General features: G+C 36.9%; 1 protein-coding gene and 1 long non-coding RNA gene across 2 annotated transcripts; one reads left to right on the top strand and one right to left on the bottom strand.

Annotated features, from left to right (window-relative positions):
* Positions 1-456: 456 nt before the first annotated feature.
* Positions 457-9,821, top strand: LOC100892493 (nascent polypeptide-associated complex subunit alpha, muscle-specific form). The gene is made up of 6 exons (XM_030980238.1): positions 457-714; positions 2,524-2,647; positions 4,008-4,133; positions 4,747-4,928; positions 6,902-7,125; positions 9,217-9,821. Exons 2-6 carry the CDS (start codon positions 2,537-2,539, stop codon positions 9,819-9,821), a joined length of 1,248 nt encoding a protein of 415 aa, XP_030836098.1. The 5' UTR covers positions 457-714; positions 2,524-2,536.
* Positions 9,822-13,038: 3,217 nt separating this feature from the next.
* Positions 13,039-13,428, bottom strand: LOC115922339. Its single transcript, XR_004063436.1, has 2 exons — positions 13,305-13,428; positions 13,039-13,156 (listed from the first exon to the last, which is right to left on the bottom strand). It is a non-coding gene; the product is annotated as an uncharacterized LOC115922339 (long non-coding RNA).
* Positions 13,429-15,377: the final 1,949 nt, after the last annotated feature.

Genomic DNA, 15,377 nt, shown 5'->3' with positions numbered 1-15,377 from the left:
CCAATAAATATCTTATTTTTATAACTATTGTAATTATTATTATTGTTATTACGATTATATCATTGATTTTTATAAATTATTATCATCGTTATATCCCCAATATCATCATACAATAGGAAAGAGTACTTTTCGTTGAGCTCACAAATGTTGTGCTAAGTCTGAAATTTAGACTAAATTTGGGGACTTCCCTAAGCATGGCTGGATGACGTATGTAGGATCATCACGCGCGCGTTTACGTTCAATTCTCTTCTTCTTCTTCTTCTTCTTCTTCTTTGGGTTAAGTCTACCTCCTTCACAGTTGAAGATTCTTTCAGACTGTTGAGTGTGTGTGTGCTTACGAGAGCCAGGTGCAGGGTGCAATGCTATTAACATGGTGCAAGTAAAACGTTCCCGGATTGTGCAATTATGTGCAATCTTCTTGAACATTCGATCCATTCGATGACATGACCTGTGTACCGGAAGGTGTAATGGGGTATCCCCGTAAGATCAAAGCAGATCAAAGCAGATCAAACTAGCAGACGTCAGACCTACCGTAGCTGCCTCCAAGTTCAACAATAATTGACGATAGCTGGGCAATTCTTGAATATACAAATCAAAGCAGATCAAACTGGCAGACCTACCGTAGCTGCCTCCAAGTTCAACAATAATTGACGATAGCTGGGCAATTCTTGAATATACAAGCAGGGTCCAGTATTTCCTCTTTGATGTATACCAAGGTAAGCTACGTACGTACGTAACAACAATAATTAATTAATAAATAATTCTATGACTTTGAGTTTGAGTTTGACAGTTCGATTTCAGTGATGTCAGACTCATTCAGAGTGACGTCTCATCAAAACAATTTTTTTAGGGCCGGGCTCACAAGTCACTCACACAGTTAGACTGACATTTTTAACATCCTAATTCAGTTATAATTTGTTTTTGTTGATCTTTACGTGTGGGCCATGGGTCTTGATCCTTGTCTTGAGGATCTTGCGCAACTTTTTTTCTTTCTAATGATTGTTTTGTTTTCATCTCATTGGCTGTCACTTGTCAGTGATCTTCTGGCCTCTGGAGTCTGGGATTACCCAGGGTTATATGACAATTAAATGTTGTAAATATCACTTGATTCTGCATCTGCTGAAGCAGGTGAATCTTACCAGGCTAATGTATGTAGATTTGATTGCCAAGCCGGGATGGTATTCTGAGATTTTAGTCATATTTTATCTTTTTATTTTATTTTATCAATAAAATAAAAATCAGTAGAGGGGGTCTAGATCTATTCTGATAGATTCTGGACTAAATAAAAAGGTGTGTCTAATATCGCACTGACTGCCACTGAGATAAAATTCAAAATACCATCTCTGATCCTTTTTTCAATCAAAGCTTCAAAGGCAAATTTATCATCTGACCCTGCATGGGCCCATATTGTATGGAACTTGCCCTTTGCCATCAATGGCAACACTGAAATGAAATTTAAATAAATCCCAAAATTAGTATTCTGATAGATTCTGGACAACATAAAAAGGCGTGTCTAATTAGATGAGATAAAATCTCGCTACAATGATTCGCAGCATACCAAATTTAAATAAAAAAATCCTAAGGATATTTTATTGCACTGAGATAAAATTCAAAATACCATCTCTGATCCTTTTTTCAATCAAAGCTTCAAAGGCAAATTTATCATCTGACCCTGCATGGGCCCATATTGTATGGAACTTGCCCTTTGCCATCAATGGCAACACTGAAATGAAATTTAAATAAATCTCAAAATTAGTATTCTGATAGATTCTGGACAACATAAAAAGGCGTGTCTAATTAGATGAGATAAAATCTCGCTACAATGATTCGCAGCATACCAAATTAAATAAAAAAATCCTAAGGATATTTTATTGCACTGAGATAAAATTCAAAATACCATCTCTGATCCTTTTTTCAATCAAAGCTTCAAAGGCAAATTTATCATCTGACCCTGCATGGGCCATATTGTATGGAACTTGCCCTTTGCCATCAATGGCAACGCTGAAATGAAATTTAAATAAATCTCAAAATTAGTATTCTGATAGATTCTGGACTACATAAAAAAGGCGTGTCTTAGATGAGATAAAATCTTGCTAAAATGATTCGCAGCATACCAAATTTAAATCAAAAAATCTTAAGGATGTTTTATCGCACTGACTGCCACTGAGATAAAATTCAAAATACCATCTCTGATCCTTTTTTCAATCAAAGCTTCAAAGGCAAATTTATCATCTGACCTGGGCCCATATTGCATGAAACTTGCCCTTTATCAATGGCAATAACCATGGTAACAGGGCTCAACAACCAATCAAAATCAAGGTTTCCAAGGTAATAGTTAACATTGATGGCAAAGCTACCATCAATGGTAAGTTTTGTTCAACAGGGACCTAATTTGATATTTTGCTTCTACATTCAAGCCATGAATATGGTGTGAGAGAAAGTCTGCCTAAGTAATTTTAGAAACCAGATAAGTTAAATTGCAGGTGTTAATATTTTCTTTTCTATAAATTTCTCTTTTTCACTTTCAGAACGTAATATGCTTAAATATATTAGAATTTCGGTGACATTTATTGTCACCGCTGCCAGTCTTGTATTCATGGTGCCCGCCGCCTGTAGCTCTCCTGTTCCACCTAGAAATATTTCACAGGTATTTCTTCATTAATTTGCGAATGTATACTCCTTAGAATGCAAGTAAGCTCATGTTGTATAGGAGCAAAAGAGAGGATTATAAGTCCACCAGAATATTAAGTTGGTTTTAATAAAAAGCAGATTAACAAAAGAAACAATTAGAGAAAGTTTGAGTAATATCCGATCGAAAATAGGAAAGTTATGAATTTTAAAAGTTGTCATCATGGAAACACTAGTTGGCAACTTTGTGATAAATCTTGTGAGCTCCTCTCCAACTTGCTCTGTTCAGAAAATTTCATAAACTTTCATTTTCTTAGTTATTGATGACGGTATAGATTTGTTTCATACAGGGTTGTATAATGAATTTAGGGTGAATGTATGATTTCATTTCATTTACCGGTATTTCATTTCATTTATTTTCATATTTCTCATGTTACATATACATTTTGAATAAAGTACAAATTGTTTTTTTTCTCAATAATACATAATAAATAACAAAGATAAGTGATCAATATGGAGTACTGATTTAACTGAGAGAAATATGATGGGACCTACATGAAAGCAAGCTTGTAAAGCTGTAAAGCTTTAAAGCTGATTGAATATCAATTTTCGAAGTATTTTAGTACCTTGAGGGCAAATGGGAAGGAAGCTCACAAGATATGTCACAGCGTTGCATGTTTGATTTATCAAAAATTCTTAACTTTCTTATTTTTAATAGGTGTTTTCTCAAACTTTCACTGACCTGTTTCTCTCATTTTTCTGCTTCTATTAAAACCAACTTGATATCAGGGTGGACTTCCCCTTTAAGTGATTACAATTACAGTGATTACAATTTAGTAATTTAGGATAATATAGTTTTTTTTTCTTCTCAAGATGTCCTCTTCTGTATTTTCTGTAGATGACTTGTTGACTTTTCTTTTAATATGTTCAGTCAACATTTATAGAATTTGTTTTTCTTTGAACTAACTTGTTTTGTTAAATGTTCAAATTCAATGAACATAATACATGACTTCTGGTCATATTCTGAACGATGTAGCAAATGTATGTTTGGTCAGCCTAAAAATAGTTATTTCATATATCTTTCTAAAATAGAAATGTGTACATACATTAAAAACTTTGTTTCCATAGTTTAAACAAATTTACAATGACATGATTAAAACCCCAAACTCATAATTATCTATGAATGTAATGGAACAGAAAGGGGTTAACTTAGATCGGTGCTGAGAATTCTGAAAATATGAGAGTATAAGATATTGCCCCCCTGCCCCTGGTATTACCATTGTGTGCAAACTGCAAAGACAACTTTGTGCTCAGAGTACTTGTTTATGACCAGACATGAATCCTATCTTTTGAATAATTTGAATGTTGTGTTTTGACAGGTTGAGCAGACTGCAGAGACCAAGGACCCTGGAGATTCATGTTTATGGAATCAGTTCGTAAACCCAAATCTTACTTGTGAGAACTGTACGTTCTGTCCCCAGGGCACAGAACATTCCCCCAACGAAGTAAGTTCAAGCACTTTTACTTGTTATGGTAATTCCTATTTTATTCCATCATATCATTAACGGTTTTGTTTGTATAATCATTAATCCTTTTATTCATTGTTAGTATTGGTTGTGGTCAAGTAGAAACAAACATGTCATTATTATTTCAGAGGGATGATGATTTGTGAATTATGGTTAGCATTCATATCATTCAGAATTTGGCTTATTAGAGGCAGATGTGTTGTATAAAAACAGCAATTGTTTAATTGCAACCAATATTACAAACATATGTGCAAATATGCAAACATATATTAGAGGCAGTATAGTTGATGATTTTTAAGGCTCATTCAGATATAATGAGGCAAAACCGCAGCGTTTTAATTTTTGTATTATGACATGAATTGTAATACCTTTTACATTTTTCTATCTTATATTATATAGTCCTTTGTTGCATTCAGTTGCCATTCATTTACACATTTTTAAAAAGCGGTGGCTTTTTTGCGGCTGTTCACCGTAGCATATCTGGGCAAGCCTTTGATCCTATCGGTACTTTCTACTGCATCTATTTTCTAGAGAGAGTTTTAGTGTATTAAAGATTTAATCATACTTTCTGAATGCATTTTTTTTCCCACAGCAATGCGGCTATGGTTCAGGAACTAAAACAACCTGTACACCATGTGCAGAACGTTTTTTTCAGATGGGGGAAGGCTATACAGGCCTTGTATGCCGCCGCTGTGTGACATGTTATCCGGGTGTCGAGTACCTTCAGAACTGTACAACTACACAGGATGCAGAATGCGGTCCATGTCCACCTGGGTAATTAATAGCCTGTTCAAAACAATAGAAAATTTATACAAAACTCATGAAAGAAATGTTGTGTAAAGAATCATCATTTAGCCTAAGGAGGGTCAAAATTGAATACTACACATATTTCTTTATTAACCCCTGAACCAAACACTAATGTTGTATAAAGATCTTTATGGCATAATTAAGGAGCGTACATACTAGATAACAACATCATATAAAGAAACATGGCAGCCAACCATGAGTGCACGGTCATGCTAAGTGCCCTGTTACTCCCCCCCCCCCCCCCCTGCATTGAGCGAAATATCGGTCCCCCAAAAAGATAACATTAATATAACCATTTTTAAACAAAAAATGAAAATGGCCGCCCGCCCCCTGGCAAAAAAAAAAGGGGGAATTTTTTAAATATAATTTTTGCTCAAGTGGGTGTTAAAAAAAAAAGAGGAGCGTTCATTCCCCCCCCCCCCCAACACTAAACACATCATCGGTCGTCGTGATTTTCACAATTCCGGGAGCAAAAAAAAAAAAAAATTTTAGTGCTCCCTACCCCCTCACCCCACTGCGCGAAATTTCAGGCCGACGGCCACAAAAGATAACATTAATATTACCTTTTATAAACAAAAAATGTAAATAAACCCCCCCCCCCCCCCCCCCCCCCCCCCCCCCCCCCCCCCCCCCGGCAAAAAAAAATTAAAAATAACTGTTTTATACATTTTTGCTCAAAGGGGGGGGGGACTGGGTGTTGAAACAAAAATGGGGGGTGGGGCAAAAAGGAAAAAAATATTTTAGTGCTCCCTACCCCCCCCCCCCTCGCCCCACTGAGCGAAATATTGGTTGGTGTGATTTTCAACTTTCAGACCCAGCGCCCCAAAAAGATAACATTAATATTACCTTTTTTAAACAAAAAATGTAAATAAGCCCTCCCTCCCCCCCCCCTGGCAAAAAAAAATAATTATACATTTTTTGCTCAAGGGGGGGGGGGGGGGTGAGACTGGGGGTTGACAAAAAAATGGAGCATTCACTCCCTCACCCATGTTGACCCCAAAATAAAATATATGCTTCCCACCCCCCCAATAAACGAAATATCAGTCGGCGCAATTTTCAAAATTCTGAGGGTAAAAAAGAAAAAAAATATTTTAATGCTCCCTACCCTACCTCCCCCCCCCCCCCCCTCCCCATGAGCAAAATATTGGTCAGGGTGATTTTCAAATTTCAGGCCCATGATCAGAGTTCCATGACCGGATGCACTTGGTATATAAGCACATTGATGAAGCTCTGTACGAGACCTGTGGGTGGCAACACGATATAGATGTGCAGTCACAGAAGATCTTGTTGTCCGTGTAATGGATGACATTTGGGAAGAATACTACCCAGTTCCAGGAGAGGCTTGAGAAAAAATGTGTCTGTAAAAAAAATATGTAGAGTTGCTACAATACTCCTGTGCTCCAACGTCAATATTATTAAAAAAAGAAACGTAGCAGTTTATATCTGAACAAGGCTCTATTGTTCCAGAAACCATGCAGCAGAAAAGAAAAAGTAAAGTTGACCAGACCATGAGACCACCAAGATAACTGCTACCCGGCCAGCCTATAGTCTACTCCCATCATTAGTTGAGTTTATTCCATTCTTTTAAATGTTAGCATAGAATGAGTAAAGAATCATTATCTTATTTCAGATTAATTTGATAAGACGGACTCAATTTATCGGATGCACGATAGCTCAGTCGGTAGAGCAGTGGTCTCGTAATCCGGTGACCCGGGTTCGAAACCAAGGCGATCTGCTAGTGCCCTTTGGTAGGGCATTAATCCTCATTACCAGGTCCCTCTGAGAGGACCTAAAGCCGTCTGCCGCCTGGTTGCTTACTTACAAGCATTTATGCTTTCTTAGCAGTCAAGTAAAATAACCACCACCATTCCATAGAACATTTCTAAGATTTTAGATTTTCACACTTTAGTGTTAATCATTTTCCTTTATGAATCTTTCAGAGAGTATTACTTATCTCCGAACATATGCTTTGAATGTAAGCATGACCCATCCCACGCTGACTGTCCGCAACCTCCCATTATAAAGCCCAGCACTGCCTCACCCAATCAATCAGCACCCACACTACCTTCATCGGTTCCATTGCCTGAGTCAACCGCACCTGTAATTTATACAACTCCACCACCTTTGTCATCACAGGCACACAACACTTCTAATAACTTTGATGGTAGGTCTATCCAACTAGCAATTAAGCTCTTTCTTTTTGTTTTCTTTCACTATATGCCTCCTGAAAAAATCTTTTCCATACTTGAACCGTGCGGTTTCACATTTGATGTACCATATATATATATATAACTATACATGCATTTATGCACTTTAAACAAATCATTTTCTATTCTGTGCACAATGAACTGTTAAGATCCAATAAGATCTGAAATTGTAAAAGAAAAATATATTATCAAAGAAATTAATCACTACTTTTTATTGTTTGCAGGATGGATATGTTAGAGAGAAAAAATACAATAGGTTGAATTGCTTATATCAAATGTGTGAGCAAGTCAAAAAAACATATAATCAGTTTTTAATTGTATTCTTTTTAATGCCAGAATTCATTGATCTTCAGTAGATAGGAAGGATATATTTCATAGAAATGATCAGAATGGTGCAGTCAGGAGCATGATTTTGTTTTTGTTGATGAATATGTAACATTTATCTCATATTTATAAGACTATCTATATTCATGCTGATTTCATATCTTTATTTTAATTTCAGAAGAAGGTACACCTATCAAAAAGTTCTCAGTGCCCGGAATAATAGCTATTGTTACTGTGATAGTAATATGCGTCATATTACTGGCCTTTATCGCTTACAAGAAATGGAAAGCACGAAGACGTAAGTTTTATTTAAGCTTTCTATAGATTGTTACAGAGAGATCTTTTTGTCATAGTCATCAAATAAACTGCAGGGGGGTGTTTCATAAAGCTGTTCGTAAAGTTATGCATGACTTTACGAACGACTTGTATATGAAAAGCCAAATGGGATGCTCAATCATTATTGATTATTATTTATTAAGTTGAACTGTGCAGATGTAGATTAACATTCTTATTAAAACAACCATTTTTAATGCAAAATATATTTTTTGCCATAATTTAATTGAGGTTATTGGAAATATCAGAAAAAACTTTGGGCATCCTACATGTATCTAGCACTTCATATATACAGGTCTTGTTTATTTTCAGAGTTACATACCACATTATCTTTCTTAAACATTGGTTTCAACAGATAATTTTAACATATTTTGAGATTTCCTTCTAACTGATATTGCAAAAGAAGTGATCTTACAGCAATTTCTGCATAAAACCACCAATATGTTGGTTGTCAGACAGATATACTAAGGCAACGAATGCTCTGCGATCAAAATCATACACTAAAAAATATTTCTAAATTTAACCCTGAACCAACCACTTCAAAACCTTTAACCTAATCTAAAACATCCTTATACCTAAACCTAAATATCCTATGAGAATGAGTCGGAACACCAGTTGGTCTTTAGATGTTTCTGATTCAGTTAATCCTATTATAAATGGTTGCCTAGTAGGCAATATCTACTGTAATGTGTGGCTATATAATAAGGGGTCTATTTGCTCTACAAATTGGGAACAGGTGTAGCTGTCACAAAATAAATTGATCATATTTTAGGATGAAATAATCAAAGGTAAATGCCCCAAAAGGGCCCAAAATATTTTTTTTTCTTTCAATTACGGTAATGAATTCAATTCAATTCATCATCATTTATTTCAATCATAAAACCTGAACATAATATATAAACAAAAGTAACATGAAACAATCATAATCTTACATTTCTGGAAATCATGAAGAAATTCAGGAGTCTTAAAAGGAAGTTTGAAAACTTGTAGGCAATATAGTCCCCTGACATAGATTATAAATAACAAGATTACATGGTTGTAATTCATGCAGAATCAGGAGAATTTGGTATTTGGATAGAATTTTTTATTATATTGTTGTCCAATGAATTGAATATGACTCGATTACCAAAGATTGTTTGTTGTTTTCATTGGTTCTAGAGCCATGGTCTAGCTAGTGCACCCATTCATGTTCATGCACACTTACACTGGGAAACCAAAGACAATTCTTTAAAGTTACCCGATATGCCACATGTAGTGTAAGATTCCAGATATCTAAATGGGTGTATTCAGAAAGTGTACTTACTATAATCCATAAACCTGCTTATGAATTAATATTTTTTTAACTTACTGACATTTGTTTCATTTTCTTCATTCATTCTTCATAAATTTAGCTAATGGACATGTATTACCCAGTAAATCACCTGAGGAATCTGGACCACTTATCCCTACACCAGCCCCTGCAAATGCAACGCCAGCCCCTGCCGGTGCTACGCCAGCCCCTGCCGGTGCTACGCCAGCCCCTGCCGGTGCTACGCCAGCCCCTGCCGGTGCAACGCCAGCCCCTGCCGGTGCTACGTCAGCTCCAGCCGGTGCTACGCCAGTCCCTGCCGGTGCTACGCCAGCTCCTGCAAATGCTACACCAGCCCCTGCCGGTGCTACACCAGCCTGTGCCATTGCTACACCAGCCCCTGCCATTGCTACACCAGCACCTGTCAGTGATCTTCTCCAAGGGGCTAGTAATCCTGGCGATCAACCTGCTGCATCCCTACCAACCGATGTCTCCAACACCGAAACATCATTACCAGGGGCTTTGTGTAGTGATGAAGCCCAAGGTGGTGGTCACGATGCATGGTACCATCCAAATCATGTCCCAGGGTCACCAGATTCAGCAAAGGACAATTTTGTATTTGAGTATGATGATGGTAGTATGTCCCTTCCTAAGCCTCTCGTGTCTAATGAAGAAGCTTTGACTCCATGTTCAGAATACCATGATTAAAAATGGCTAGCATGCGGTCTTGTCATGTACCCGAAGAAACATGGTCCCAGATATTCATGCAGTCATAGCTTACATAATATAATGTTATTAATATTATTAGGATTTTGGCCTCACCTGTGCCTGCATGGGAGGAGAAAAGCAAACTTCATTGCATTTAGATACCGGTACTTGGGTTTTTGGTTGATATGAAGTGGATTAACATAATGTATAATTGGATTGAAAAAATTGTTACCCCAAAGAGAAAGTTGTTGATATATATAACTGCTGTCATTTTTGTTTTCTTTTGCTGCAGTTGACAAAGGAATGTAGAAAACAAAGAAAGACAAAAGATATGAATTTTCTCTTTTGGAAAAGTTCAGTCTGAAACTCTTCCTTGTTTTCACATTTTTCCCCCAAGTACTTATAAGAGATAATCAAATTAATGCAAATTCATCACAATGTTCATTTGTACTATTAAGACAAATGGACATGTGTATATGTACTTCATGTCCCTGTCAGTTCTTTGTTTAGAGATGGAGACACATTGGAGTCTCATCATAAATATCTGGGTCTCCTGATTCCCTCAATTTTTTATAATTTAAAGAATGACCGGTGAATGAATCTGGTGGAAACTTGATGGTAGTAGAAGATGATTCACTTAGACTGTGCGTATGTGATTTCTATGTAAATGATATCTGATATTGGTAAAAAGGTGGTTTATGTATTTTAATTGTTTATAAGAGTGTGATAGAGAAAACTTATTAATCAAATGATTTCCACTCTTTCAATATTATGGTAGAGTTTTGGCAAAACTACAACTGCATTGTTTAATTGCTAAAGCTTCTAATTTGATATATAATTTGTATTATAAATGTATTCTTGTAGATGTGAAGCTAATTTAGATTAGCATGTTGCAGTTTTTTAGATAACTAAGTAAAAACCCTGGTGAGAGGAACGTTACTTATTTGTTGCTATGCCTGTTATAGGGCAGCTCAGAAATGCCAATCTAAAAGAGTTAAATGGTGCATGCTTATTGCAAATGCATGTATTCTTTGAAGAAGAGATGAGCAGCCACAGAGAGTTGGAAATATGTTTGCCTACAGTGGTTAAACATGTACCTGCATGTTCTCACATGTTGCCATTAAAGCCTCATTGCAATATCTCACTGCTATTCCTAAAAAATAAGGATAGTAAAGTAATGGTCCTGTAAGTGAGTGGCAGACATTCTCTGTTGAATTAAGATGGTTTGTTTAATTGTACCTTACTGCTGAGAAAGCATGTGTGTCCTTCAATTTAAGTTCTCAGGAGACTAACGGCTTTAAGTCCTCTTGTGGTAGTGAGTATTAACTAATGCCTTACCAAATTTCCCTTGGTTTTGAACACAGGACCTTCCCGGCTATGAGACCACTAGTTGAGCCACTGCTTCTCCTTCAAATAGAATTGAATGAGCCTGCATGATGCATGCTGGCTGCTATTCCTGTATGTATATAGGCCACTTATGATTTCATATGATTCCATAGAGCAAGTGGAGCATATGAATGGCACACCTTAGGATATTGAGCTTTCATAGAAAGGAGTTGCAATCCTGTATTTGTAGAATATATGCTTTTATTTATACCTATTTCAGTGCTGACTAGCTGCCATCCCAGATGTGGGGGCAGTGGTAGAGTGACCTCCCGATGGAATGGAGATGGTGCACATACGTTGAAAATGTATATACTCGATACCTATTTCAGTTCACAAAAAGAATGCTCTCATGAATAGAGGTCTTATATTATGTGCTGACTGCCATCCCAGTATTGGGGGCAGTGGTAGAGTGACCTCCCGATGGAGTGGAGATGGTGCACATACGTTGAAAATGTATATACTCGATACCTATTTCAGTTCACAAAAAGAATGCTCTCATGAATAGAGGTTTTATATTATGTGCTGACTGCCATCCCAGTATTGGGGGCAGTGGTAGAGTGATCTCCCGACGGAGTGGAGATGGTGCACATACGTTGAAAATGTATATACTCGATACCTATTTCAGTTCACAAAAAGAATGCTCTCATGAATAGAGGTTTTATATTATGTGCTGACTGCCATCCCAGTGTTGGGGGCAGTGGTAGAGTGACCTCCCGATGGAGTGGAGATGGTGCACATACGTTGAAAATGTATATACTCGATACCTATTTCAGTTCACAAAAAGAATGCTCTCATGAATAGAGGTTTTATATTATGTGCTGACTGCCATCCCAGTATTGGGGGCAGTGGTAGAGTGACCTCCCGATGGAGTGGAGATGGTGCACATACGTTGAAAATGTATATACTCGATACCTATTTCAGTTCACAAAAAGAATGCTCTCATGAATAGAGGTTTTATATTATGTGCTGACTGCCATCCCAGTATTGGGGGCAGTGGTAGAGTGACCTCCCGATGGAGTGGAGATGGTGCACATACGTTGAAAATGTATATACTCGATACCTATTTCAGTTCACAAAAAGAATGCTCTCATGAATAGAGGTTTTATATTATGTGCTGACTGCCATCCCAGTATTGGGGGCAGTGGTAGAGTGACCTCCCGATGGAGTGGAGATGGTGCACATACGTTGAAAATGTATATACTCGATACCTATTTCAGTTCACAAAAAGAATGCTCTCATGAATAGAGGTTTTATATTATGTGCTGACTGCCATCCCAGTATTGGGGGCAGTGGTAGAGTGATCTCCCGACGGAGTGGAGATGGTGCACATACGTTGAAAATGTATATACTCGATACCTATTTCAGTTCACAAAAAGAATGCTCTCAATAAATAGTGGTCTTATATTATGTGCTGACTGCCATCCCAGTATTGGGGGCAGTGGTAGAGTGACCTCCCGACGGAGTGGAGATGGTGCACATACGTTGAAAATGTATATACTCGATACCTATTTCAGTTCACAAAAAGAATGCTCTCATGAATAGAGGTTTTATATTATGTGCTGACTGCCATCCCAGTATTGGGGGCAGTGGTAGAGTGACCTCCCGATGGAGTGGAGATGGTGCACATACGTTGAAAATGTATATACTCGATACCTATTTCAGTTCACAAAAAGAATGCTCTCATGAATAGAGGTTTTATATTATGTGCTGACTGCCATCCCAGTATTGGGGGCAGTGGTAGAGTGATCTCCCGACGGAGTGGAGATGGTGCACATACGTTGAAAATGTATATACTCGATACCTATTTCAGTTCACAAAAAGATTGCTCTCATGAATAGAGGTCTTATATTATGTGCTGACTGCCATCCCAGTATTGGGGGCAGTGGTAGAGTGACCTCCCGATGGAGTGGAGATGGTGCACATACGTTGAAAATGTATATACTCGATACCTATTTCAATTCACAAAAAGAATGCTCTCATGAATAGAGGTCTTATATTATGTGCTGACTGCCATCCCAGTATTGGGGGCAGTGGTAGAGTGACCTCCCGATGGAGTGGAGATGGTGCACATACGTTGAAAATGTATATACTCGATACCTATTTCAGTTCACAAAAAGAAGATCATGCTCTTATATTATGAATGCATATGCCACAATGGAAATGAGGTTTCAATGGAAAATTTTATAGCAAATATATGTGCTGACTGCCATTCCAGTTTTGGGGCAGTAGAAGAGTGATCTCCCAATGGAGTGGAGATGGTGCACATAAGTTGAAAATGCATATATTTTCCATTGACTCTTTTTCATTGGGTGTCAATGAAAATCCCTCATGGTATGGTATAGACTGACTGCTATTCCTGCGATAGGATAGCTAGTTCATGGATGATATCCCTTAATTGCAAGTGCAGCTTGCACATGACATATGCATTTTGTTTTTTACCTGCCGCTTTCAAAATGAGATGTAATGAGATTGTATTTCTATTGTGGCACATGATATATAGAATGCCATTGAGTTGAAATGGTGCATCTACATGGCACAAGTGTGTGATAGTCCATACCTTGATATAATTCATTGCACTCATTCCTGTTGTATGACATATATTCCTGTTAAATAGTATTTAAAGGAATGTTATCTCAGGTGCCAGAGAGGATACATATGTTCTAGTATACCTATGAGTGACATGCAAGGCACTAAATACTGGTTCACTGCACTGTGATTAGAATAATAATAATAATAATAAATTACATTTATATAGCGCTTAATGCTTAATGCTTAATGCTTAATGCTTAATGCTTAATGCTTAATGCTAGAATGCCGGGTTGCTGGTTCACTGTACTGTGATTAGAATGTATATGGGTTGCTATTTTGACAAAGAGAAAATATATAAATGAATACAAATTAAGATTTTACTTTTATATTTATATGATTGCAGAAGAAGAATATATCTATGTGAGGATATAGATTTATTACCAGGGTAGTATAGTAATCTATTTTTGGATCATAAATTTATTTTCATGCTACAAATATGTATCCATGGTATATTCTATAAGATGCTTTATACTGGGAGTGTATGTTTGTTCATACAATTGGCTGTTTAAATGTAAATTATGTCTTGGAAATGACAATCTAAACTGGCAACTGAAATTTAAAGAGTTATACTCTAATTACACCTATGCTCGTTTTCCTTGGTAACTTTTGTGGGAGACTACTTTGATATATATATATATATGCACTGGAACTTTGTTCTTCTATATATTCTTTAGATTGAAAACTAGTAGACAGCTCTAAATAGAGAATGAGGAGCCCTTATTATACTATTACAATTAATTTATTACACTTTAATTAGATTTAGACATGATACCTTGAAGCAGGTACCTCCTATTACAAGTGTGTATACCACATATGTATTCTCCTGTCAGGGTTCGACTGATGATTTATATTTAAAAAAAAAAACTAAAATGAATCTACCTACCATACAAGAATGAGATGCATTTCAACTCGTTTTGTCTACTTACTGTCACTTTGCTGTTTATGAAATCAGATTAGAATGTACAAGAAACTTTACAAATGTATTTTAGTGGAAAGTAAAACAAGAATATATTTGTTTTTCTGTTAAAGTTTAGGTTTCCGTTTGATATCTTCCATTTTCCAAACTCTTCTTAATTGATCAAAAGTCCTTGTACATGTAGTTCTATTTGTAAGCAGCTGATAATGTGTTCCTAGTCTGTACAAGGTTGTGGTAAGTAAGCCAGGTGATTGTCATGACATGTTGGCTTGTGTTTTTTACCTGGCCATCATTGATAATCTTGGTCAGAAAGGTACCACAAATTGAGGTCCATTCACAGTTATTGGCTACTTTCTAAACTTGTGATTGGACTATGACATTTGTATTAAAAAGAAGAAGAAGAAGAATATGTTTGCCAAAGGAAGGGATATGCATGCTTACCCTTAACCAATGCATATGTAGAAGTAGTCTGCAGGCACAGACTCTAATTTGACACTATACCAAAATTCCTAAAGCCTTGAGCAGAGCCTAGCTGTCTCTGTAGCAGGTGAAGTACAGAATGTATGCAGTATGCCATCAGCCTAGTCTCAAAGTGCAGACACGTAATACGCAAAATGCACAAACTACTTCAGAAGAGCCCTTTGTTTCATGTGCACTTCAATTAA

This window comes from Strongylocentrotus purpuratus, unplaced genomic scaffold (assembly GCF_000002235.5).
Source record: "Strongylocentrotus purpuratus isolate Spur 01 unplaced genomic scaffold, Spur_5.0 spur5_scaffold_11, whole genome shotgun sequence".
In the NCBI taxonomy this organism is placed as follows: domain Eukaryota; kingdom Metazoa; phylum Echinodermata; class Echinoidea; order Camarodonta; family Strongylocentrotidae; genus Strongylocentrotus; species Strongylocentrotus purpuratus.
Note: the sequence above shows the minus strand (reverse complement) of the source record. Positions and strands in the feature narration are given on the sequence as shown.